Source organism: Nematolebias whitei, chromosome 9, assembly GCF_014905685.2.
Source record: "Nematolebias whitei isolate Nwh7 chromosome 9, NemWhi1, whole genome shotgun sequence".
NCBI lineage: Eukaryota > Metazoa > Chordata > Actinopteri > Cyprinodontiformes > Rivulidae > Nematolebias > Nematolebias whitei.
The window spans coordinates 15,180,377-15,204,382 of NC_056506.1; the positions used below are offsets into that span (position 1 = coordinate 15,180,377).

At 39.3% G+C, this 24,006-nt stretch overlaps 1 protein-coding gene across 1 annotated transcript in view; it reads right to left on the bottom strand.

The window, feature by feature from the left end:
• Positions 1-24,006, bottom strand: part of st3gal3b (ST3 beta-galactoside alpha-2,3-sialyltransferase 3b) — a 111,352-nt gene that overhangs the window by 11,799 nt on the left and 75,547 nt on the right. Inside the window, exon 11 of the mRNA XM_037682009.1 lies at positions 10,129-10,275. Within this exon, the coding sequence (XP_037537937.1) occupies positions 10,129-10,275 (147 nt within the window). The remainder of the gene's footprint in view (positions 1-10,128; positions 10,276-24,006) is intronic.

Below are 24,006 nucleotides of genomic sequence, written 5' to 3' on the forward strand. Positions count from 1 at the left end.
TTAAAAAAAAAAAAAAAAAAAAAAAACCTGTAGTATGAGTTTTTATAACTGCTTATTGTTGTTGCTGTTGTCCATTGTTGTCATCTTTCTTTGTTGAAATCAGGTCTCTCTTGTAAATGAGTCATCGAGGCTCAATGGGATTTACCTGTATAAATAAAGGTTGATTGATTATGTACCACAGAGCTTTAAGGTTGCTGTAATTAAACCTTTACTAAAAAAGTCTGACCTTGATTCAGAAATTCTGGCCAACTATAGACCTATATCTAATCTAACTTTCATCTCAAAAATTCTAGAGAAAATAATTGCAGGTCAGTTGCGTGAACATCTACAAAGAAATAATCTGTTTGAAGAGTTTCAGTCAGGGTTTAGAGCTCATCATAGCACAGAAACAGCACTAGTAAAAGTCACTAATGATATTCTCATGGCCTCAGACAATGGACTTGTGTCTATACTGGTCCTGTTAGACCTCAGTGCTGCATTTGATACAGTTGATCACAATATTTTACTACAGAGGCTTGAATATGATATTGGGATTACAGGAACGGCTCTAAAATGGTTTAAATCATATCTATCTGATAGATTCCAGTTTGTAAATGTAAATAATAAATCTTCTTCATACACCAAAGTTAGTCATGGAGTTCCTCAGGGCTCAGTGCGTGGGCCAATAATCTTTACTTTATATATGCTTCCATTAGGTAAAATTATTAAACAGCATGGAATAAATTTTCATTGTTATGCTGATGACACACAATTATATTTATCCATTAAACTTAATGAATCCAATCAGCTACTTAAACTACAAGCATGTCTTAAAGACATAAAAACCTGGATGACCCTTAATTTTCTCCTGTTGAACACAGACAAGACTGAAGTTTTGGTTTTTGGACCTGAGCACCTTAGGGATAAATTTTTCAGTCTTTCTCCCTCCTTAGATGGCATTAATCTGTCCTCCAGCTCTAATGTTAAAAATCTTGGTGTTATTTTTGATCAGGACATGTCTTTTATCCCCCACATTAAAAACTTTACTAGAACTGCCTTCTTCCACCTGCGTAATATCACTAAAATTAGAAACATCTTATCTAAAAATGATGCAGAAAAACTGGTCCATGCATTTGTCACATCTAGACTGGACTATTGCAATGGTTTATTATCTGGATGTCCAAATACTTCTTTAAAACGTCTTCAGTTGATCCAAAATGCTGCTGCTAGAGTCTTAACTGGAGTTAGTAGGAGAGATCATATTTCTCCTGTTTTAGTTTCTCTCCATTGGCTCCCTGTCAAATCCAGAATAGAATTCAAAATCTTACTTCTAACCTACAAAGCTCTCAAAAACCTAGCTCCATCTTATATTACAGATCTTATTGTTCCATATTTTCCTAACAGAGCACTTCACTCTCAGGCTGCAGGTTTACTTGTGGTTCCTAGAACTTACAAAAAAAGAATGGGAGGCAGATCTTTCAGTTATCAGGCTCCTCTCTTGTAGAACCAAATTCCAATCTCTGTCCGTGAGGCTGACACATTATCCAGTTTTAAAACTAGGCTTAAGACTTCCCTTTTTGATAAATCCTATAGTTAGGGTCGGCTTGGGTTTCCTGAGCTGTCCCTTAGTTATGCTGCTATAGGCTTAGACTGCTGGAGGACAAACTGACCACAATTTTCACTCTGCTACTGTCTTTACTTACTCTGCTCAACCTGTTTTGTATTTGTAATTATTTTTTCTATCCTTAACATGTGTTTTTTGTCTTTCAGGTACACCTGGACCTATACCTAGACGTATACCTGGACCTATACCTGGACCTACCATTCTGTGTTCGTCTGTCTCTCCTTCTTGTCCTCTCAACCAGCCGGTCAAAGCAGATGGCCGTTTGTCCTGAGCCTGGTTCTGCTGAAGGTTTCTTCCTTTTAAAGGGAGTTTTTCCTTTCCACTGTTACCACTGTGCTTGCTCAGGATGGGAGACTGCAACAAAGTCAAGATTCAACTTGTCTGCTGGATTCATTAGATAGAGAACTTTACTAATTGGCTTTTATGTGAATGTTTCTGTAAAGTGCCCTGAGACAACTTTGTTGTGATTTGGCGCTTTATAAATAAACTGAATTGAATTGAACTGCAACAGTGTGAGGACCCAAATGCTTTACTACAAAATCACAAGTAAATAGTCTGCAGTCCCCTAATAAGAAACTCCTTTAAGTGAGTGAGACATTCAACCTGCATAAAATAAAGCATAAGTTTATAAATTAATCCAGAATGTTGATAATACACAACATTTATTGTTTTGTTAGTTACTTAGGAGAGCATCCTGTGCTCCAGCATCAACGTGTGGCATGGAGGCTGCACAGCTGCAGAAAGAAAAGCTTTGCAGAGAGTGGTGAAGGCTGCACAGAAGAATGTTGGAGTCAGTCTCCCCACCATCACAGACATCTACACCTCCAGATGCAGGAAGAGGGCCACCTGCATCATGAAGGACCCCACTCACCCAGCACACACACTTTTTGTCCCACTCCCCTCAAGCAGGAGGGTGAGGAGCATTACATGTAGAACCACTAGACTGAGGAACAGCTTCTACCCTGAAGCTGATAAACTCATGAATATATAAACCAGAATAATCACTGTGAAAAATCACATCATGTTGCTGTTGATCTGTTTCATGTTGCTGCTGATCTGTTTCATGTTGCTGTGTTCATGCATGCTCATCTGCTCACACAGACTCATGTTCGTGCTGCTGTTCGATGTAATGTTTTTATTGTTTTTATGCTACTAGTGCTTAGTGTATATTTAGTTGATGTTTTTCTTAGGTCATATCTTAGATCTTATTACTGTTTTTCTTTTACATTTTATTGTTGGATGTAACTGGGACCCTGTGTACATAATTTCGCTCCACCACATGTACCACATGTGGAGCGAATGACAATAAAGAATCTCTGAATCTGAATCACTGAATAAAAAATGTTGCACAAGCACAGCACAGTGCAGCAGGGCTGTAATGAATATGTTTCACAATCAAAAATACACTAATTTAAGTCCAAACAAACAAAGTCAAAGCAATTTAATCAACATGTGTTCAAGACCGACCAACCATAACGTTATGATTACTGACAAGTGAAGAGAAAAACCAACTATTCTGCATGTCAATCTGAGTTCAAAGTAGGGGTTGAACGAGTATATAATTTTTAAACTCGACATTAACATAATAAAACCCGAGTAGAACTCGAGTATTTGATGACATCATAGATCTCAAGATACAAAAATAAATAAATAAATAAAACCGCAAAAAAAAAGGTAATTTACAAAAAAAAAAAGACCAACAAAACATATTATGCTTCTACCATTTATCATACTGCAAATAAGTCACAGGAAAAACTAAACTATTAGTTATTATTATTAAACTGCAAACGTGAAGAAACACGCAGCACGTCAAAAACTAAACTTAAACCGAAACTGGTTCTGGTTCGGTGGATTGGACCCGGTGTTACACCATGCTCTGTGACCTGCAACAGTGCAACACCGCCCACTACGGTCATACGTTGGTCACATAATATGACATCACTACAAATACCCGACGTTACATTTTTAACCTCGATAGATGTCCTAGCAATCGATGTGTAGATTACTCGAGTACTCTGTTAATGCCCTACTTCAAAGCAGCAAAAATTTCAAACTACAAAGGCTCTACCACTGGGTCTTCACAGGTACTTGTGCAAGCTCCCAATCTGCAGTGGTTAGGACCTTCCAAAAGTGATTAAAGAAAAAACACAATACCACATACAACAATCAATACACACATCAACAAACAATAATACAGTTTCTCTATCCACCTTCTTCCTGGGGACTCTACTGTAGAAATTATTATGAGTACAACTTCCTGCCAGACAGGAAGTAGCAGTGAGTATTGGTTAACCATGGTAGCAGAGCATGGACCGAGGTTTATTTGAAAGTAATTTACATTCAGTTTAGTAGAGAAAACACTCTTTTAATTTGTTTACATTTATTTAACAACCATAAAGTTTACTAAAGTAGCTGTGCTGAGTTCAGGTACCTGTTGTGTTCACGGCTGCAGGAATAACCAGACCAAACTAAATCTGCTTCACCATCAAATGAACAGAGTCAATGAAGTAGCTACTGTAAATATGCTACAATAAGTAGCTAAATCAGCTAGTAGATGTAGCTAAATATGCTAGCAGATGTAATCTGCAGCACTTATTCAGCTCGTCCTCCATCCTCGTCCTCAGCAGGTATGATTATATTGTCCTGTTTGAGCTCTGACAGGTGGTGTTCCTACATGTTTAAATTAAATCCACGATGCTCAGAGAAACTACATTATCTCGTACTGTTCACACATAAATAAATGCCGGTTCTGGTCTGTGCCGGAAGTCATGTCCATAATTCACACAAGGCACCATGGGGACTAGGAATAATGTGGATACAAATTACCCAAACAAGCAAAGACCTTGTTTTAACTTTGACCTTGATTCGTGACTTTGACTTTGAAGCTGGGGTGATGAAAAGTGTCTGTGACACCAACTAGCGATGATGCATATGTGTATGAAGTTTCATAAAATTTTCTTGAGCAGATAAGAAGTTATGGGAGGGACAAGAAAAATGTAGTAGAAGAAAGTTTACAGATGCATGGATGGAGATGAACGTATAAAAAGGAGAACTTGTGATGGGGTCATGGTAAGGCCAAATCTCGGTGATCCATCTGAGGAGTGCAGGCTGGCCGGTGTGGTTTGATCCAACAAAGGAGCTTCTGTAGCTCTAATTGCAGACAAACTTGAGGTTTTTCATCACAGTTTTTGTGTACAGGCCTGCACAGCACTCTGGCTACACATGCTGACCAAAAGAAACATTAGAGAGATTTGTTGGACAAATAAGTGAGGGCTCAACAAGCAACTTACACAATTTAAAGGAACAGTCTGTTTTTTTTAATAAAGTGAGGTTAAGTTGCAGTAGGCAGGACAACCCCAGTTTGGTAATTCAGGAAGAAATTCTCAGAAGAGAGTCAAAGTAAAAGCTTCTCAGAGCCAGGAGAATTAAAAAGCACTTTTTTTCATCGTATAAAACTTTTCTTTGTCATACATCAGTCTGAAGCATTATCCCCGAAACAAGATCCTTTTCCACCAAAACAATTTTATTTTATTATTTCTAAAAATATCCTTGTTAACACAACACTATTTCTAGAAATGTCTTTGATCCACACAGAAACACAGAAAATGATGTAGCGGCCAGGACTGTATGTGGCACCATAACACTGAAATACACCAGAAACAGGAAACAAGGCGTGACCCTAACCTTAAAGCTTACGGGTTGGGTAGACTGTAAATTTATAAATCATAGACTGTGTTATGGGCCGAGGCCATTTGGTTTTCATAAAACTATGCAGTTGCAGTTTGGTGATTTGCTGACCAGCTGTGCAGTAACCCATCTAAGATTGGCTGGCCTCTCCTGACCCCTACCAGTGGACATCCCTGGGCATTGTGGTTGGATTGTTCTTCAACCACTGAGGAGACTCAGCTATTTGAGTCCAGCTCTCCTGCCAATAAAGGCGGCTGTGATTTAGCAGCTCTTTCTCCTCTGTGGTCCACACTGCTCTCACCCACCTGGAGCAAAAGGACACCTACGTCTGTATGCTCTTTGTGAACTTCACGTCTGCCTTCAATACCATGTACCCCCAAACCCTGATGGACAAACTATTCACACTAGGACTAAGCCCCTCCATTTGGAACTGGGTCCTGGACTTCTTAACAAACAGACCACAGTCCATGAGAATCCACAATTTCTCCTCCTCCACCACAACCCTCAGCACTGGCTCCCCTCAGGGCTGTGTGCTGAGCCCTCTCCTGTTCACTCTGTGTATGCAAGACTGCACATCTACCCATCCAGGGTAGAATACCTGGAGAGCTGATGCAGGAAGAACAAAGTTCACCCCCCATTGGAAGATCTGCAGTGGAAGTGGTCTCCAGCTACAAGTACTTGAGTTTGCACCTGAATGACAACCTCAGCTGGGGCACCACAAGCCTGATCAAGAAAGCTCATCAGAGACTCTACTGCCTCAGATGGCTGAGACGAGCTGGACTGGGAAGCTCAGTCTTCACCTCCTTCTACAGGTGTGCAGTGGAGAGCATCCTGTGCTCCAGCATCAACGTGTGGCATGGAGGCTGCACAGATGCAGAAAGAAAAGCTTTGCAGAGAGTGGTGAAGGCTGCACAGAAAATGTTGGAGTCAGACTCCCCACCATCAAAAATCACATCATGTTGCTGCTGATCTATTTCATGTTGATGTGTTCATGTGAGCTCATCTGCTCACACAGACTCATGTTCGTGCTGCTGTTCAGTGTATTGTTTTTATGCTAGTCATGCTTAGTGTATTTTTAGTTTAACGTTTTTATTAGTTCCTATCTTAGATCTTATTACTGTTTTTCTTTTTACATTTTATACTTTTGTTGGATGTAACTGGGACCCTGTGTACACAATTTTGTTCCACCACATGTACGAAACGTGGTGTGTATGACAAAAAGAACCTTGAATCCTTGAATTCTTTATTTTGTATAGGTGCCTTGTCGTGGTAAAATGGTTGGCCTTGGCTTAGTTTGACTCTGCTAGGTTTAGTTGAACAATTTGTGGTGAAGAGTTTGGTTTTGAGGTCTGTCTCTGTGTGTCCACTGCTGGACTGATGGTGTAAGTTTCTGAAGGCAGGTGCAGAAGTCCTCCCTGTGAGAAGCCATGATTAACGTTTTGAGTGATTTTGGGTTGAGGCTAAGAGCTTTGCTTTTTGATTGTTTGTTTAAAAAGGTTGTTTCATTTAATTTTTGTCCTACTTTAGTTTTCTTTTTTTACTCAAGGTTGTGTAATTTAGCATACAGTGTTTTGTAATATACAATTTAACATAATTGTTTGATTTTATTTTGTTGGTAAATAACTTTTGTTAATCACAACATATTTCCATCTGGGTTTAATGTTACCTCCCATTTACCTGGCTGAGCCGGGTCATAACAACTGTATGTATATTATACCGTACAGTCTATGATTTAAACTTTAAAGACAACAAGAAGAAAAGATGAGTGTGGTGAATTCAAGAACAATTAAATGAATCCTTTTTGTAGACTGCTGCCAAAACAAAATGCCTACTTTGTGTCACATTAAACTACAAAACCTCATAAGTTCAGGACAGTGTTGAGTGGAAGTGGTGTCATTTCAAATATGCAGCCATAATCAGAATCATGATAAGAAGTAAGTTTTTAATCCCAAAGGGAAACTCACGTTTTGAAAGAGAAGCCTCTGATAAAATCTAACAGCTGAGCAAAAGTAGATAAAAAAACAAGATAAAATAATGTAAAATGAAATTAAAGAATAAGAATCACATTAGAGTTGCACTCGGGCCTAAAAAAATCCGACCCGGCCGGAGCTCATAGGCATTTTGTCCGAGCCCGACCTGACTAACTGTAATTAGAGGCCTGACACCCCCCCCCCCCCCAAAAACCCCAACTTTTTTAAATTAAGTTTTTACTGCTTTTATAAGAAAATTGGTTTGACATGATAGTTTTAAAATGTATTTCAAAGAAAGGAAGACATTTCTTGTTTCACCAAATGGATATTAACATACAAAACAATTAGCTTTAAAAAAATCAACAAGATAGGCTATTATACAGATGAACAAAAATATTTTTAGAGCAAAATTATTTGGAAAAATATAGAACAAGACTATTTTAATTGGCCATGCTGTTCGCTTCGGCTTTTCTAGATGCTGCAACTTCCTTCACCGCATATGACAGCAGGGTGCGGAGCGAGATGCGCGTGGCCGATGATCCGGTTGTCCGTCTGAAGTTTATCGGGACATTTTCTTTACCTCTTTCAACCAGCCGGTCAGCGGACACGTGCAGCCGATGATCCGGTTGTCCATCGGGAGCTTAACGCAACTTTTTTTTTTACCCGTTTCAACCGGCCGGTCGGACCTGAGCGTGCACCTGACCTGACACACATCAGCAGGTTTCACTGTGCTGGCTTTGTAGAGTGAGTGCTCCCATTTTTAGCTTTTGTTTAATACTTTCCAGCTCCATTATGTCACTTGTTGTGGGTCGTTGTGGGTCAGATGTGTCATAAGAGCAAAAGGCGGGCGGGGCCACATGCACAATTAAAACTGCATCAAAAGCCCGAGACCGACCCGGCCCGTCCATCAAGCACATAATTTTGGCCCGACCCGGACTCAATTTCGGGTCGGGCACGAGCTCGGGCTCAGGCCAGAAATCGCAACTGTAAATCACATACAAAAATTATTCAAATGTAGATAATGGTTTCCTATACATCTGTACATATGAAGTTTTTGCTGTAGTTAAAGTAGCATCTGCAACACAAATGCAGGCATGTACACCAGGGCTATTCAACTGGTGGCCCAGGGGCCAAATCAGGCCCACTGGTGATCTCAGTTTGGCCCATCAATGGGTTCATTTTTTAATAAAACTAAAACAAACTTACCTAAGGACAATAACTGCTGGATGTCTGGCCCCTGAGCTCCTGGCTTCAGCCCCCCAAGCAATTTAGTTGAATAGCTCTGATGTATGCTGTCATTCTTATATTTGTCACTCATGGGTTTGTAGATTATATTAGACGTGAAACTATGACATCGTAGTTTTAATAAAGGGTCTACACAAAATACATGGGTGGCTTTTAGATGTTTTTTTTTTCATTCTGGTACACAGTTTAGAAAAATAAAAACAATAAACAACATTTAGGAGCAACTGAGATGTAGTTTCTGTGTGGATGCAAGACTGAAACAATAAAAGCATTTTACACATTCACAACCAACATTCCTGTGTGGACCGGGCCGAGCAACACCTTGTCCCGTAGGCACAAGACAGTTGTTATTTAGTCTCTAGTTTTTCAACTGTACAACTGTGTTGTTATAAACAGTTGCATGCAAAATGGCTGTTTGAAGTTTTCAATGCTCAACTTTGACTCTGTCTAATCTCAACCCAACAAGAGTGCAGCAAATGGCGCTTTATACGTCCACCAACTATTAAACAGCAGTACAATCTATAGCAATGGCTCAGGTAAACAAAGACCTTGTAAAACCTTTGACCTTGATCTGTGACCTTGACCTTAGAGCTGGGTGATGAAAAGTGTCCACAACCCTCCATCATGTGATGATGCATATCTGAATCAAGTTTCATTAAATTATCTTGAGTGGATCAGATGTTAAGGGCAGGACAAGCAAAGACCTTGTTTTAACTTTGACTTGACTTTGGAGCTGGGGTGATGATGTGTACGCAATACTCTAGAGGTGATGCATATATGTATGAAGCTTTGTTCAAATAATCTGGAGTAAAGCAAACGTTATGGGCAGGTCAAGAGAAAGTTTACGTACGGATGGACAAAAACTACACCATTATGCATTCGCCTTTCAATGGGCGTATAAAATAAAAACTAGAAAGATGGTAAAAGTAAGAGATTATATAAGCAAAATCTACATAACATATATCTGGAATTAGCAACACAGACATTGTTCAGTTAAGAGTGGTTGAATCTTGTATTGAGAAGCTTTTAGCTTGAATCCTTCGTGAGAATTTCACCTTGAATCTTTAAGCTGAAGTTGACGTCCCTTTAAAAAGGATATGCTTATGTCATCATAGTAAAGTAAGTAGTAAGAGCTATGTGTTGCCATCATTGTATGTTTCTATACAATGACGAAACGAGTTTTCTGCATTTAACCTATCACACATAAGATCCACCCAGGTGGAACAGTGGGCAGCTATGTCAGCACCTGGGGAGCAATTGGGGATTGGGTGTCTTGCTCAGGGGCACCACGACATGTGGGAATGGCAGGCAGTCAAACCGCTACTTTCTGGTCCTAATTTGGCTGCCCTACCGCTACACCATCTCAGCCTCATCGCCTGTGGTTAGATGTACCAGCAGGCCATCAATGGACCACTGGTCTCGGACTATTTTGGCAGGAAATCAGGATTGATTTAATATTAGGTCATAATGTCATAAGGTCATAATGTTATGGCTATTATTTCTCTTTGAATAAAACTCAGTGAACAAAAACAAAGTACTGGTAATTAAAGAATCCAATTCAATAGTCTTATAATCACGGACGATGGTGTAAATCACAACACTGCAAAGCTGTTTATATCTTACCCCTTTGCCCATTAATCCATTGTTGAATGGCAGGCCAATAAAGTGGAATGCAGCCTCTTGGATAAAGTAGGGATTGAGGATTCTCAGCTCCGTCGGCTCCCGAGGCACACGGTGGGCTACAGACTTCCAGAAGCCATCCAAGCCCCCCTTGAGAGTTAAAGAGGAAACAGAGAAGACAGAAAATTGTAAGTCAGTCATCTTTAACATCAGAGGTAAACTATGTTTTGTCTTTGCAAGAAACACAATAGAAAACTGGCACATGGCACCTCCGCTGGGAAAAGCCAAGTAAAATTTATCAAGCAAACATGGATGTTGGATTGTCTTTTCTAACAGTGACATAAAACATGGACACCAACCATGAGCCAGACCGCTTCTACGATTCATTAAGGAAATGACTTTTTGGCCTTTTATGGATAAAGTATGGTTGCTAACAGGCCATCAGTAATTATGACCTGTCAAAAAAATGTGAGTCTGTGAGTATTACAGCTGCTCTGGAGCCATGCAGAAACCACCTTCAAGCTTTGACTGATGTAGGAAAAAGGTCTTAACCTCTTTTATAAATCTTACCTATATGATGTATTTTTCACTCACTGGTGTTGCATTTTTTTACATCTTAGAAAACTATGTTTCAACAAAGTCCAAGTATTCCCAGGAATACTGCAGATTTAAAGGGGTTAAATCATTTTATTAATAAACAGCATTTTTGTGTTACATACTAAAGTAAATTCCCTCTACAATTAAAATACACTGACGATGTAAAATAAGATTTTCTTATATAATGTTTGCATTCAATTTTATGTTCATAATTTTATTTCAGTTCAGTTTATTTGTATAGCATCAATACACAAAATTATTTTCTGGGGCTTTAATTCCAAGAGAAGTGTGTTCAACCAAAAATATAGTCACAGTTTAAGTACAATTATAATTAGTGCGTACATAGCTAAACATCTAAAGACATCAGAATTAGGCAAAAATGTCAGGTTCAATAAATCCTTTAGCCTGAACACAGATTTATGATTCAAACTGAAATTATGTGAAGTTTCTTTAGGTGTTGGAAGATGTGCAGCTTGGAAATCACAAAACCTCAAACTGTATCCCTAGCTAACATCTGCACTCAAACAAGGCATTGGAAAGGAAATGGTTCAAACCCCTCCCTGACCTCAGGGTGTTCTGAAAGGCCCCAGGTCTTTTTACACAGGGCAATCATCATCAATCGCTAGGACAACCTGTCAGACGGGCCAGCGACACCACCTGAATCAGGTCATGCCGTGCTAACGAAACACTTGTTTAACTCAGTCCTAAAACAACACCCACTGGATGTTACGGAAATGAGACACTCACAGAAAGAAAAATGCCTACAAAGTGTAATTTAATAACCAAATTTGGCCTTCTAAACTTTAGAGACGAGATTACACCTTGGCTTAATTCCAATTCCACCTTTATGCTCTACAACTAAGAAGCAACTTACAGTTTTCCTGTTTACTCAACAGCATGACCTTTGTGGTAAAAATAGAGATGCAGGTAAATTTGTTGGTATCCTTACATTTCAATGAACTATGCTTCCATTTAAGAAAAAAGCAATTCATTAAAAGTAATTTGTTCTTCTTCTTTCAGCTGTTCCCTTCTTCAGGGGTCACTACAGTGAACTAACTCACATGAAGACTTGACAATTATTTTTAGTCCGGAAGCACCTTCCTGACTCAACCACAGACCACCGAGCTACCACAGCCCTCTGTGTGGAGCAGAGAGCTGCCATCTAGTGCACCTGGGGAAGCAGATGGTGGGGGTTAAGGGCCTTGCTCAAGGACCCAGTGTGGGGCAAAGGAAGGTGGAGGCAGGTGTGGGTGTTTCACCTTTCCCACCCACATTTTGATGTTGTCGGTTTGTGGAGTTGAACCGGCAACCTTCCAATAACAGGCTCACCTTCTTTAACCTCTGCTTCACCACTCCCCCTTTTGAAAAGTAATTAGCTAATTATCAGATGGAATTATTAGACTGAAGAAGTCTTTCTGATGAAAGATGAAACGTTTCTACGTTGTTTTTTTTTTGTTTTTTGAACCCGTCCAGAGGACCTCACTTAACATTTTTAGGTAATTATCTAATGTACATTAAATTTGTATGACTTTAGTGTATGATGGAATAAACAACAATCTGGAGCTTTATGGCCAGTCATGTAATGTGATCGGCCTCAAGCCACATTAACGTCTTAAATCATTTCAAATTAGCAAGAGGTTGCAGGCCTGATTTATTTTTATTTTTTTTAATTGAGTACATGTAGCCCAAAATTTTGTGAAATACACATGGGTACTATGTGGGTATGTATAAAAATCCCATATAAGTGGTGCATTCACTTAAAAAGACTGATTAACTGCAAAGAGGACTGCTAAATTGAGTTAATTAGTCATGTTTCGAAAGCACAGGAGGGATACATCTATCATGTGTTGCGGTACACATCAACACAGCTGAGTTTTGTTCAATGCCCCATTTGGTTTGGCGACTTTACTTCATTTTAGAAAGCTTCCATCTATGTGTAATGGCCAGCATAAGTAGTGATTAAGAACAGTCAGAGGCAACTTTAGGACAGACTGATCTATGTAGTCATTTTGTGGAACCATTTTGTGAAACTGCATTCTGGCTCCAAAAACACTATATGCCATCCATCCATCTTCTACTGCTTATCTGTGGTCAGATCACGAAGGCAACAAGTCCATAAGAGAAACCCAGACATTCCTCTCCCCTGTGGCATTCTTCAGCCTTCCTCAGGATATTACATCCATCCATCCATCCATCCATCCATCCATCCATCCATCCATTATCTTTACCCGCTTGTTCCATTTTGGGTCACGGGGGTCGCTGGTGCCCATGTCCAGCAATCACTGTGCGAGGGGCGGGGTACACCCTGGACGGGTTGCAAGTCCATCACAGGGCCCAGGATATTACAAGGTCTGCCAAACCAGAGAAGATAGATAAACCCTCCTGCGAGTTTTGGGTCTGCACTAGGGTCTCTTCCCAGCAGGGGATGTCCAGAAAACCTCCAAAGGGAAGCATCTCAGAGGCCTGAATCACTTCAACTGACTCCTTTGGATGCAAAGGAGCAATGGGTCTACTCTGAGCTCCCCCCAAAAGAACAAACACCTAACGTCTAAGGCTGAACTCCAGCACCTTACGAAGAAACCTCATTTCAGTTATTTGTAACCAGAATCGTTGTTTTTGTCATGATACTCACCTCATGATGAGAGGTGAGAGCTGCAATGTAGACAAACCAGTAAATTGAAAACTCTGCTCTTCAACTCAACTCTTTCTTCACCACAACACAACACACTTATTAATACAGATGACACCCCAATCATTCTATCCACATCCCACTCCATCCAACAGTCACTCTTCAACAAGACTTCAAGATACTTGAACTCCTCCAAAGACTGAGTGTAAAGACATATCTGACCTAAATGGAGCTAAATTGTACATGCTGTATGCACTGTATTCCAGTGCATGCTGCAGGACATACAGTAGCCTGGAGACGCCAACAGATCCACATGATCTGCAAAAAGTAGACACAAGACCCTGAGGTTTTCAAACCAGAGACCCTCCTTTTTACAACTGTACCTTGAGATCCTGTCCAAGACCACCACAAACAGAACCGGAGAAAATAGACAACCCTGGCAGAGTCAAAACTGAACTGAAAACAAGCTCAACTTTGTGCCAGTGATGTAGACACAGCTCTTGCTTTTGTTATACAAGGACCAGATAGGCCTTAAAGGTGACACTGGGATACTCCTGCAGCACCCATCACAGAATGTCTCAAGGAACACAGTCATAAGCCTTCTCCAAATCCACAAAACACATGTAGAATAGAGAATAAAATTCCCATGACCCCATTAGCTTCTTTATCCTTATCTTGCAAGAGTAATAATATGGTCCACTGTTGTAAAACCTGACGGAGCCAATCTGTCCAATACCCTGGAGTAAACTTTCCCAAGGAAGCTAAAAAGTGTGGTCCCTCAACAGATGAAACACACTGTCTGGTCCCCATTTTTAACATGGAAATCAATATTACAGCCTGCCATTTTGCAGGCTTGACCCATTTCTCCATGAGACATGTCAACCACTACAGCCCCTCGATGTCCAGAACCTTTAGCATCTCAGGGCAAATCTTGTCCAGCCATGGCACCCTGATACCTGCGAGGTTTTAAACTATCTCTGTGAACTCTACCATTGTAATAAACTCATCTTATCCCATTCAGATTCTGCTGCCTAAAAGAGATTGCTTGCCTCTTGGAAAAAAAAAAAAAAAAAAAAAACTAAAGTAAAGGCCATTAAACCAGACCATGGATGAAGAAGGGAAATTTAAAACATTGGTGTTGCATACAAAACAGTCTGTCGCCAGGCAGTTTATTGTGCAACACCTAATACGTGGCCATCCGCGCGAGTCTGTGGGAGCCTTTACGTTGATGGCACCCCTCAAATTTGGTATGATAATTTTAATAGAAATTAGGGCTGGACAATAATTCGATATCAATACATGTCATGACATACTTTTATTCAATAACGGTAATATGCATTTCTTTTTCTGTTCGGGTTAAAGCGGCCGCTTCAGTTTCAAACCAAACAGAAAAAGGTGCAACATAACTAAGTAAGTGCGTAGTGACGTAGATGTTACGCAGAGCTCGAGTCCAGAAGGTGTTAGTAGTAGCAGGCTAGGCTAATCTACAACGCGTGTTAAGTTTTGGCGTCAAAACGAGTGCCCATGACCGTCAAGAGTGCGACTCAACAAGATTTCACAAGCGAAGAGAAAGCAGATGACATAACCGATAAGAGAAGAAAGACTAATTTGGTGGTGCGGAAGTGGTTCGGCTTTCTAAGATCCAATAAACTGCAGGTTTCAGTGTGCTGCAAAATGTGACGAAGAGTCGTTCCAACTAGCGGTGGGAACACATCTAACTCGTTCCACTATCTGAAGTTTCCACTCAATAGAATATGCTGAGAGTCAGAAGATGAAGCACAATAAAGTTTGAGCCAACGTGTCCCTGAAACAACACCCCCAGCTGTATCAAAAGAGAAACCCATGCAGCAGAAGTTTGCTGCATGGGTTGTTAGGTTATGTTGTTGTTTAAAGTTAAAACTATTACTACTTGACAAAGTTGAGAGTTTCTTGTTTATTTGACGGTGATGTCAAAATTGTTTGAAGGCTAAATACAAATAAAAGGTGAACATTAATTTATTTGTACAGTTTGTACAGTTTTTCTGAAGCTTTTATATTGTTTATATAGATACTGAATTATATAGTTATCGACCAAAATTAAGAAATATATTGTGCTAAAAGTTTTGGCCATATCGTCCAGCGTTAGAAATTAAGGAAAAACAGTCCATTCAACAAGGGAGTTGGAAAAGCCATACGAACATCTAGATGATAACTACTCAAAGGAAAGGGGACACCTACCCCATATACTAGAAAGATAACAGGGACATGGTCAAATATTAGAGTAAAAGTAAATAAACATGCTCCGAACTAGCTGTATGTGCTGACATATGACTGGCTGATGGTGGGACTTCGTAAAGACATAAAGCAACAAGGTCAGCAGATGTAAATGGGAATCACCTGTTCAAACAGTCCAACACCCACCCTGCTTCCTTTGATATTTCAGTGCGTATCGGTGTATGTGTGTGTGTTTGTGCGTGTGTGTCGGCAGATGCAGTAGCAACAAGTTCTCTGACTTTGTGGCTTCAACAGTGGCGGCTCTTTTTGAAAATGAGGCCTGCTCTGTGCCTTCAGCAAGCTGTAACAGGAACAGCAGCTCATCTCTCCTGTCAACACAGCTTATGTTTGCCAGGAATCTATTTAGTGGAGCTGTTTGGATGTGTGCACGTCTGTGTGCACTGAATAAAGAGAGTAATGCATTTTTTTCTTTATTCTAGGAAGGAGAGAGGCTCGTGACACATAACACACACCCCTTGCTTTAAAGAGCAATGACCTAACATGTACACAGACAGAAATGTCATAGGGTGGGGATCTTTTTGAAGATTTTCAGTCAAGTACAGGTGGCTTTGAGAAATGTAAGAGCAATTAGCATGGAAGGATTCAGGGCTGTTATGAAGGAGGGGGTTGTGGGTGCTATTATTAAGTTAAGGAATGTAGGAAAGTGCTTACATTAAAAAGGCAACTAAAACCTCCCACAAGGTGCTGTGAATCCCAGGATTTAGCTCTTAAACAACAGAAAAACTGTAAAATGATATTAATGGAGAATTTGTGTTTTGTCAAATGTTTACCATAGTCACAACATGTGCATTTATGACAAGTGACCTTTAAGATTAAAAAAAAAAAAAAAAACACCTAAAACATATTTGGCTAGGTCCAAAGTTTGTCAAGATAAACCATTTCAATAGTGGCACTCTTAACACAGACAGGACGTTACAGAATGTTCCTTACTCATCAACCACTGATGGACATGCTCAAATGTGAACATAATTGTATAACTATGAATTGTTGGACTGTGGATGGGTTATGGTTAGGGAGGAAATGACTATTTCCCTTTCTTCTGCAAAAGCTTTGTGGTTAAATAGTTAAGATTTAAAATGTGTGCACAAGGTTGTGTGCACGAATAAAGCACCTGTTAAAAACACTCACAAAAAGGGAGTGTTAATTACTTGCAATGCAAGAAAATAGGCCTGCAGAAATGTCAACAAAACTCAAAAGAACTTCAAATCACTTAAGGATTACAAATCATATACTTAAAAAACTGTGAACCTCAAACTAAACTGTACATATTCTGAAAATATATAGTGTTGGTTTTAATGATTGTAGAACTTCAGGAGGGTTCAGGTGTTCAAAATTCTCATTAAAGATATCAACTGGATTCATAAAAGTTCTGAGAGCCAAATATTTTTCTAAGTGGCCAATTCTGAAATATCTTTAAATTGTTGTTGGAACAAGTGAGACTTGGAAAAGCCGAGGATAAAACTACGTGTGAATCTTTCCAAAAGGGATAACTGTTTCAAAAATATTATTCAGTTAGCACTTAAAATTGTAAATCTTAAAATTGTGGGTGCTGTTGGAAGTTCCTCCGCCCTCTGCACAGCGCCCTGGCCTGACTTGATGTTTTCCTTATTGCCTCCAGTCATTTTTACTACACAGACTGAGACAATACATGCAGTTTGGCATTTGCAAATTTGGCAAGAAACCGCAGTCATTTCTCAAACTGAAACTTTGACAATCAGGTGTATGGTAACCACCAGGTGTCAGTGCTGCAATATTGCAGACAGGAAGTTGTTAGGAAACTATATAAAAGGGTGTGGCACAAGGTGTGCAGAGGAGAGTAAAATGTTTGGCTAATGAGAATGCAAGAATAAAGATCTTGAAGATCCAACTGGACAGCATTTGTTCATCCAAGACAAACAACACATGGTGCCAGGAGTAAAAGGATACTGGAAAAGTTAATGAAAAACTACGATTAAGGATTAAAGATACTTTGGAGAGGAGTACTGTGAAAAGCGACATGACAAATTTCAAGCCATCAGAAAGTTTGAAGCTGGCTGAAAATGTCAACAGCAGTTGGTGTACCTTTAAGCAACAGTTCCAACTCTACATGTCATCCATAGGACGGGAGACCAAGCCAGATAGCTCTACTACTAACAGTAGCAGGCATTCAAGACATAGAAGTATATAACGCACGTTTGAAGATGAAAAATATAAACTTGATGTAGTCCTCAACAACTTTGATGAACATTGTTCTCTTAAAAAGCATGAAATGTATGAAAGATATGTCTTTCTTTCAAGAACGCAGCAGCAAAATGAACCTTTTGACCACGTTTTGACTGAACAAGTTGAAAGCACAGTCATGCTACTTGTTTAAGCTGAAGGACCCTATGATACGAGACCAAATTGTCTTTGGTGAGGAAGAAAAGAAGATCAGAGAGGTTATTGCGAGAAGCTGAGCTGACGCTGGATGGAGCCGTCAAGATCTGCCATGCTGATGAGCTATCACATGCCAGGACATTCAGAAACATCAAGGAAGGTGTGACAACAATGGATGAGTCTGCATCTACTGGTGTGATTCAAGCTACAAGGTGAAATATGGTGAGTCTGTTGCTATTTAATACATCTCAAATGTGAACTTTTTAAAGAAGAGACACTTTTTAGGATTTGCACTATGGAAACTATAGTGGATTGTAATTTATGGCACAATAAAATATGTATTGTAGGTCCTAGTCTTATGATTTCCATAAGTGATTTTTTTTGTGTTAAATAGGAAAACAAAACGGATTAATGGCACCAAATGTTACTCAACTTGTCCACCAACTAAGTTGTCGCACCACTTCATCGCTTCTACCTCTAGTAGTGCAAAGCAACAAGAAAAACGAACTGATGGGAAAGTGCCAATTAAAACACTTAGATGAATTATAGGTTTGGAACAAGTGAGCCTTGGGAAAGATGAGAATGAAACTGCTTGTGAACATTTAGAAAAGGAATACTGGTAATGGTTTGAAAAATATAATTCAGTTAGCATAACGGTCAAATCATTTTACCCAAAACCGTTAACGAAAACCTAAAAGTACTTCAGTGAAAACATTTTGTTTTTATAAGCCAGAAACTTGTGAAAGTACTAGTACTGCCCTCGTCAGAGAGTATATAAAACACAAGAGCTTCTCTATACCAGTGTTGTCATCAAGAGCTGAAGCTTTGTAAAGCCTGTGTATTTGTCATGTGATTTCAAAGCTGCATGAGAAATCACAGCTACGCAAACCATCACGTAAGAAGAGCTTAAAGCAAAGGATTAAATGAAGACAATATCACAGGGTTAGGAGAAAACCTCTAAGAGCAGAGAAATGCCAGGGATCAAAAAGATGGAAAAAGTAATGAAGATGGAACGGCACAAAAGGCTAAGCAAAATAACAAAAACATGTATGATGTAAAAAATACAAAGCCAAAATATTTATGAAGTTATTAACTATCTGGCATTACTTGTAGGAATGTATATCACCCACTCGCTTCCCTGTCTGTCTTAGGCATGCTGGGAGAAGACAGAGTGGTAGCACGTTTTAACAAACCTCAACAATAATGTTGAGCACAATCTCATGCAATATCTTGCAAAAAAAATACTTGTTGTAAATTACTTTCAGCTACTACCACATCATAGTTTAGCTCCATATCTGTGAAGCTGACTGAGTTAGACATTTTTGTGTTAGCCATGTCATTTCTCTGAGGAGGCAGAGAACTGAGCATGAAATATGTATGATCCGGGTTCGGTACCCGGTCAGGCAGATGCATATTAGGCGGCATGGTGGCTCAGTTGGTAGAGCTGTTGCCTCTCAGAGAGAAGGTTGCCAGTTCAAATCCCTGCCAGAGTCCTTTCTGGGTGGAGTTTGCATGTTCTCTCTGTGCATGCGTGGGTTTTCTCCGGGTATTCCAGTTTCCTCCCACAGTCCAAAAACATGCATGTTAGGCTGATGGTAACTCTAAATTGTCTCTAGGTGTGAGAGAGAGAGTGAATGTTTGTTTGTCTCGTTTGTCTTTGTGTCCCTGTGATGGACTGGAGACCTGTCCAGGGTGTACCCCGTCCCTCGCACAGTGATTACTGGACATGGGCACCAGTGACCCCCATGACCCAAAATGGAAGAAGCGGGTAAAGATAATGGATGGATGGAGACAGCATGGACCCAAAACTGTTGATGGCCAATTTTTTAACTACTAGTGCAAGCCTACTACCTCCAAACAACAATAAGAAAGGTGATAACAACGATTGGGAAGGACACAATACCATGTATACTTTTTCCATTTGCATATTTAAAAATAAAATTCTAAAAACAAACATAAAATGCCTAAATGAGAGACAGAACTGTTTTGACCCTTTTATAGTTTTATAGTTGGCTTTTATAGTTTTCACGTTTTTTTTGTTGTTGTTTTGTTTGATTGTTTTTTTTGTGTGGATTTTGTGGCTTCAAGCTGAAGCCAAGGAAACAAGACTCAGTTTTAAACTAAAATGCTTCTCTGTGTCAAATAAAGCTGATAGCTCAATTTAAAGCTTTTGGGGTGGAGGGGTGAGTGAAAGTTGTACTAGCAGTGTTTTGGACTCAAACATGGCGCGTAAGGAATTGACATGTTGTTTTTTCACATGTTGGTTACTACAGGTGGCTTTAAAGCTCTTTAATCCAAGCAAACACAAACAAACTTCCTAATCATGACAACCACAAGAAGTGAAGCTTAAACATCTTGTCAACAGACCCAGCATGTGTCAGTGTTCAAAGTTGGTGCCTACTTTTGATTTTCTCCACAATAATCTCATAATACATCTGGAATGGCGACGCGTTTCCTTCTCTGATGGGCAGCCATGGCACGGATTGCTTCTATTTGGGTTCTTCAGTCCCATAAACAACTGGGTGAGGATGTGGTTGTGATGGATGTTTATGAAGTGGATAACCCAAATGAGCAAGACTGGATTCCAGAAGGTCGGCTTAGAACAATTTAAAAACCAAAAACGTCTGCTCTGAACTGTGAACAATCCCCAATTAGGGTTGTGTGGTGATCTTTAGCACGTTGACTCTTTGAAATAACAAGGTGCAGGTTCTTACCACCTACGTGCTCCAATGAAGAGGAACATTTTCAGAGAGAATGAAAAGGTCAGGTACCCAGCAGGGATTATGGTTCAGATCAAAAACGGTGAAATTCAGAACATCTTTGTTTTTTTTTACTCCTTTGTTAGGCCAGGAATCTGAAGCACTCGCTGATTTGTCTCTTGTGTCTCAACACGGTCCACAGGCTCTACCCCCACTGAGGTCGCAGTGGTTTTGCAGTACCTGCCTCCGAGGTTATCTGGTGTGTGAAAGTCTGGTCTCTGCACTCCTATGACAGCAAACATGAAAACGATACAAACACCTGACAACAATATTAGCCTTTAGGACCCCTGGACAGGTTGGTCTCTGTAGGAACGACGATGGGACATTGGAAGGGTTACGATTACCTTCTGATGTACAACACAAAAACCACCTATCAAATCACATTCAACATGTGAAAGTATTCTACATAAACAAAACACAAGTAGAGAAAATGCATTTCCTGTAAAAATGCAGTGTGAATGCTTATAATAGAAGAACTTGCTTAAAAAAAGAAAGCTAAAATTGGCTAAAAACATGCTGAAATGTAGCTGAAATGGAAGAACAAGCCTAAATTAGCAGAAGAAAGAAGGAAGAACACATATTTGCTGAATTAGGGTTAAATAAGTAGAAATGAGCATAAAAATTTGGAAATTTGCTAAAAAAAAAAAAAAAAAAAAAGTTAAAATTAGCATAAAATGGCTGAAAAGTAGCCAAAAGGCACAAAGTAGCTTAAACTACCAGAAGCGGAAAGAGCTGAAATGAGCTAAAAAATGTGGACTCGGCTTTAAAAAGCTAAAATAAGTATTAAAGCAGCTAAATAGTAGCTGAAATTAGCAGAAATGAACATGATGAAATTATCAGATATAAATTAATCTGGCTGAAAATATCAGAAATTACCACACACAAAAAATTGAATTGATTTGAAAACAGCCAAAATAAGCTAGAAAATTTTTTTTTTTTTTAATTAGCTGAACAAGCAGAACGTGCTTAAATTAGCAGAAGAAAGCAGAAAGAATGTTTGCTCAATTAAGATGAAAGAAGCAGAAATTAGCAATAAAAAAATAAAAAAAATAAAACGGTTGAAAAGTAGCTAAAAAGTGGAAATAAGTTTAAATTACCAGAAGGAAGTGGAGGGAGCACCTTTTTGCTGAATTAGGCAGAAAAGGTTTAAACGAGTGTAAAAAATGTGGAGTTGGCTGGAAAAAGCAAAAATTTGCTCAAAAACTGCTAAATAGTAGCTGAAATAGCAGACAAAGTTTAAACTTGCAGAAATAAGCTGAGAGGAGCGTAACAAGCTGAAATTAGCAGAAAGAAGTTAGAAGAAGCACAAATGTTGCAATTGGCACTAGCAGTGAGAAGCTGAAAGGATCACAAAACAGCTTAAAAAACAGCCGAAAGTAGCTGAAAAAAGTTTAAATTTGCACAAGGAAGCTGAAAGAAGCTGAAGCAGAACAAAATGTGAAAGGAGCCGTAAAAGGTTGTAAACAAATCTAAAGATCTGAAGGATGTAAAATGAGCTCAACTCATTTTCTGAGAAAAAGGAAGCAGAAAAGGCTAAATATTTCAAAAAGCTAAAGTTGCACCAACACCAAAAGTCACAGCCACCTTCTCTTGAACGAGCTGAACATTTTGATGTACGAGGTGCTGAAATGGCACAAAAATTGTGGAACGAGAAAGATGCAGAAAAACGTATGGAAGAGAAATGAATCACAGCAGAGTGCATGCTTGATACACCTTCACATTATGAAATGCCTAACATTACTTAAAGGAACGCTTGCTGCCTTTCAGACCAACATTTTACATTAGGATCATTTTATGTTGAGAAATGAAAGTTGTAACCGTTTTGGTTGAACTTTGAAATTTAGATCTGGTGGGATGTCCTAGTGCTCCGAGTGTGTGTTGTAAATGACTCATCTACAACGACATCAAACTTTAGTTCAGTGTCTGTTGGCTAATGGTGATAGCTGTGTCAGCCATCTTGAAATGGACTGACTCCAAAGGTTAATCAGCTGTAGATGTTCATTCAATGATTATTTTCAAAAAATGTCATTAAGTAAACTTGGATTGGGTTTACTCCAAAATGTAGTTAGTGTTTAATGTAGATCCAATGATTAATTTTTGTGATTTTCACAAAAAATCTTCCAGTGGTTCATGAGATATTTTTAGTACAAATACAAATACACAAACAAGAAATGACATTATTGTCCGCCTTTGCTTTTTGGCGGCGGGTGATGTAAATATAACAGAACACACTGGAAAGGTTTTCCAGTATCCATCTTGTGTGCTAGCATTCAAAATCTCTGTTTACAAGTATGTAAATGTTTACGAGTGCATGTATGCACGCTATTTAGAGATTCCTCGCAGATGTTTGAGCCTGAAAAAGAACTGTCTAGGTGCTTGGATTCATCTTCCAGAAACCCAATTATAATTAACTTTTTTAGGTAAAAATGACGGGTCTATAAACAGGAAAATCCTACATAGTACACAAAGAATAACAAGGACAAATGCCTTGTAATAAATAGACTGGAGAACGTTTATCTGGATTTGTCTGCGATGTTGGGCTATTAGCCATTTCAGAAATTTCTCGGAAACTCAATTTCTGGCACTGAGAAAGATTTGAGGAGTGTTTTAAACTATTAGATTCAAAATACCTCAGAGAAAAAATCCTGGCAGGGTTTCTACTAAAGGAGAAGTACTTTCTTCCGCAAATTGTCTGCATCCATCATTTATCTTTGTGCCCCGCCGAGAGCAGAGAAAGCTCCTGTAAACAAACAGGAGATGGAACAGCGACGCTCCACCTTCAAACCCCGAGTTTACCACCAGCTGTATATCATGCTGGTTCTGTTTAAAAATAACTCCACATATACAAACAACTGTGGTCCGTATGTGCATTAACTGCAAGTGTGTGTGGTGAATTCAGGGCAAAAACTGAAATTAAAGACACAAAGATGATATCAACAAGTGTGGAAATCACGTTTGAGCACACATGTAAACAACTAACATGGCAATCAAGCCGACCTTTGCTCATGTGGAGTCAGAGTGAGAAGCTAAGTAGAAAAGTTATCACAAAGCAGAACATTTAACCAAAATTTTGGAAGGGTGCTTATGTGGCTCTTGTCCAAAATCCCAATAAAATTTCAGACCAATCAGACCAAAAAATGCCTAAAGTTAATGTATAAACTACACTGGAGGTCAGGAATATGTCCCTCAGGCCATCAGACTGTTCAACTCCTCCCCATAAAGTAAAAATAGAGCCTTGTATATCTGCAGCACCCATGTGTATGTGTA